This window comes from Perca flavescens, chromosome 1, assembly GCF_004354835.1.
Source record: "Perca flavescens isolate YP-PL-M2 chromosome 1, PFLA_1.0, whole genome shotgun sequence".
Taxonomy (NCBI): domain Eukaryota; kingdom Metazoa; phylum Chordata; class Actinopteri; order Perciformes; family Percidae; genus Perca; species Perca flavescens.
In genome coordinates this window covers 38,786,422-38,790,217 of record NC_041331.1, presented here as the reverse complement: position 1 = coordinate 38,790,217, position 3,796 = coordinate 38,786,422, and the positions used below count along the sequence as shown (strand labels likewise).

General features: G+C 38.9%; 1 protein-coding gene across 2 annotated transcripts in view; it reads right to left on the bottom strand.

The window, feature by feature from the left end:
- Positions 1 to 2,094: 2,094 nt before the first annotated feature.
- The window catches only part of LOC114557067 (high choriolytic enzyme 1), an 8,471-nt gene continuing 6,769 nt past the window's right edge, over positions 2,095 to 3,796 (bottom strand). For both annotated transcript variants that reach the window (XM_028580350.1, XM_028580342.1), the window contains exons 6-7: positions 2,664 to 2,788; positions 2,095 to 2,505 (exon numbers count right to left, since the gene is read on the bottom strand). In XM_028580350.1, the coding sequence (XP_028436151.1) occupies positions 2,504 to 2,505; positions 2,664 to 2,788 (127 nt within the window). In that variant the 3' untranslated portion in view covers positions 2,095 to 2,503. The remainder of the gene's footprint in view (positions 2,506 to 2,663; positions 2,789 to 3,796) is intronic.

Genomic DNA, 3,796 nt, shown 5'->3' with positions numbered 1-3,796 from the left:
GAGAAGACCACAGAAGGAGATGCAGAAATGAGTGAAAGAGAAGAGGGAAAGGAAGAATTGACAGTGAGGGATGAAGAGGAGGCTGCAGCTTCAGAGAGAGGGACAGAGGCAGAGAGTGATCAGGAGGAGGCAGATGAAGATGACAGAGAGGAAGAGGTTGGTTTATATTCTCCTTCCATATAAATTGCAGTACAGTAACATAACATGTCGTGACATGACGTTTTTTCAGTTTTTGGCTATTTCCATTCTGTTGTATATGTTATAGGGTTAGATATGTAAATATTTACATATACAGCAACAGTTCACTCTTCTCAAGACACTTTACAGATGGAGTAGGTCTAGACCACACTCTATAGTTACAAAGACCCAACAATTCTCCAAAGAGCAAGCATTTGGTGCAACAGTGGCGAGGAAAAACTTCCTTTTGGGCAGAAACATCAGACAGATCCAGGGCCTTTGTGGCTGCTGCCGGTTAGATACAGATGGATACAGATATACAGATATAGAGAATTATGATTCATAATAATGGTAATTATAGTAACAAAATAGATAATGGAACTATGACTAGAAATAATAGTTGTAGCAGTTTAGGGCATAGCAGGGCGTCGCAGGGCGTAGTAGGGAATAGCAGTTTACATATGGGGGTTTCCATGTACCGTCCTCCCCTGCCACCCTACCAAGATCTCTCGCTACCCCTTTGCCCCCCCATGTAAAATTTTCTAGATCTTCCACTGCTCCCGGGAAAGCCCAATCCCAACTCATTATTTTTTAAATTCTGAAAAGCAGCTGCAAAGAAATGATCACAGCTTAAGTTGATAAATAATGACACCTGCTGGAGATGTGGGGAAGCAAGAGATACTTTGGTGCATTTGCTATATCATTTTGACAAAACTAAAGGTATGTGGGATAAAATTGTTGTTTTTCTAAGAAAGTTTTTAAAGTAAAACTGATAAGTACTCCAGCCCTGTGTGACTTAATATCAGAGCCTAATACACTGCACACTACATATCAGAGACTTAGATTAGACTGGCTTAGATTGGCCACAATAACAGGGTGCAGAATGACTTTAAGACACTGGAAATCAATCATCATGTCATTACTTTTTATGAGTGGGTGGAGCAACTGTTGTAGATGACATCATATAAGAGGGTGACATTCAGAATGTCAGGGGAAAAGGAGGTCTTTGCAAGGCATGGGGACCATTCTTTGGAGACTGAAAGGCTGATCTATTTATGGGGTTAAATGTTATTTTACAATGGGCATTGGGATGGATGTAATAAGAAACACTTAGCTTTTGTTTGGTTTTAGGCTTTATTGGCATCTCTGTTTTGTTGTTGGCCTTTTTTTGTTTGTTGTGTTTTTTAGCTTTAAAGGTATGATATGTAATGTTTTCCTAAAAACAAAAACCAAAAAAAAAAAAAAAAAAAAAGTATTGACTAATTCAAAAGTAATCCCTCTCAGTCATCACTCATGACCCACTAGAAGTGTGTGCTGGTGATTGATCTGCTGATCCTACACAATGCCTCTCTTTTCTTGTTATTTTCCTGTTTGCGGGACGTTTGTGGGCGGTAACAATGCACAACAACAGTCTTTGGGTGTGTTACCCCGAGCCAACAGTGGCTTGCAGGGTATGCAGTCTGTTCTCATTCTCAACCGACGCTTTGCCCCTCAGCTTCTCATATCAATGCACAAATGTAACTCATACCAGCACAGAAAGAGACAGGCACCTTCCTGCGGAGGTGTGGTTGTGTTTATTTTTGCTTTAGAACCCAATCGCTGCGAAACAAGATGAGAACCTTCTATTCCACTGATTACTGCTTTGTTTGCCGCTCCCTCTCTTCATTCACTCTCTATCTCACTTCACCACCACCACATGATCTCTCTCTCTCTATCTCTCTTTCTCTCTCTGGCCAATGAGCCGGGGGGGAGGGGCCAACTTTGAACGGTGTGTTTCCAAACCGTAAAGCCATACTTGCTATCGATTTTACCTTTAAAAACTGTTCAAATTGTGATATAATATGGATACCATGTGGTGATATGCACCTGCTAAAAGTGATTGCAATTCTTGTTTAAATAAACACTTTTAGGCAACACTTTCAACTCTTTCTGTAAGTTTATTCAATAATCTGCAGATGGACTCACAGCAACCCACATACATCAAGTGCATGTATGATCAAATGAGTGAGGATAGGTGTTAAGAGCCTGTTCAACTTCAGGGTCAAGCGTTACACACATTCAGCGTCATACCTATAGGTCACTGGGGGTCCTGGGGTATATGAATAATAAGAATATATCATTGCCTCTTGGCTCCCATTTAAAAAATAAATTTAACCAAATATTAAAGTTTCTATTTTAAAATCAGTGAAGAAGTGAGTATATGATTTAAATCAAATCATTAATGGTTAAAAAAAGGTAAATAATCCCCCACCAGGAAAAATGCATTTATCCCCAACATTTTCTTCCATCAGTCTTTCTGACAAGCTGATACAACTTCCGTAAGGTTTTCTGAAAAAGAAAATGAGATTCTGATTAATATCTCAGATATATAAAAATGTCACCCACTTATTTTTCCTTGTTGTGCTGTTACGTGGTAACCTGATCAGTAGTGGGATGTACGCACCGTGTTTTACACTTTTAGAGAATACAGTACATTTTCTACTTACAGCATCCGTAAAGCTTATTAACGCGGGTGATGTCATTGACGCTCATTTGTGTGGCATCTCCAAACTCAAGGTTAGGATCGCTTTTAGCGATGATGGTTGGCAAGTCGTTTTTGGAGAAGGAGTATCTTGAGGAGCACAGAACACAACGTGTTTAGTATATAGACACACACAGAGACACACTGGCTGGCTGGCTGGCTGGCTGGTTGTACTGTTGACTTATGCCGACCTTACACCAAACAACTTTTCCACTGTTGTAAACTAATTTCCAATATCACAATGAAATCATGAGTCTTGCTTGAGTTGGGGCGCTCTTGTCTTCAATTTTGGTGTAAGGTGGTCATAAAACTCAGTCCGAGTCAGTCTTTTACCCATCTTGACGTTCCGACAAAATCCAACCTGTTAGTAACCTGTAAGTTTTAAGCCTTGGTAGTAAAGTTAAATCATGTGAACTTTGTCAACAACCAATGGGTGTGTTCCCTCCAACAACAAACAGGAAGCAGCAAACTGCTACAGCCAGTGTTGTTTATTAAAGAGGGAAAGTTGCTGATTTTCAAACCTTCTGAAGCGAGTCATCCAACGGGAGTTTTACCGACGGATAAACGCGTACCTCGGGGTACTGCCACCATTCATCTAGCGGTAGGTAGCTAGCTTGGTTAAACTTTTCAGAAACAAATCTAGTTGTAGTCTTGTAATGTATGACCCTGCAAGATCACCAGTCTCTACATATTACAACAATCTTTAACATTAGATGTGAAATGATTGTCTTTAGATGTGAGATGGTGTCAGACTTTAGTCTGTTAAAGTCTTGTAGTGTACGGTAGGCATTAGTTTGTTCACTCTTTTGGATTTTCTTTCCTTTTGAATACAATATAATGACTTACAATACAGCAACCTAATAGATAATATATATAAATAAACTATAAAGAGAAGTGGAATGTAATTATGTACATTTATTCAAGTACTAGTAAAAGAATTTGAAGTATTTCCATTTATTGCAACTTTATACTGCTACTCCATTTTGAAAGGCAAATATTGCACTTTTTTACTCCTCTACATTTATATGTTTACTTTAGTTACTAGTTACTTTGCAGATTCAGATTTATACAAAATATAAATCCAGTGACAAAGTATTT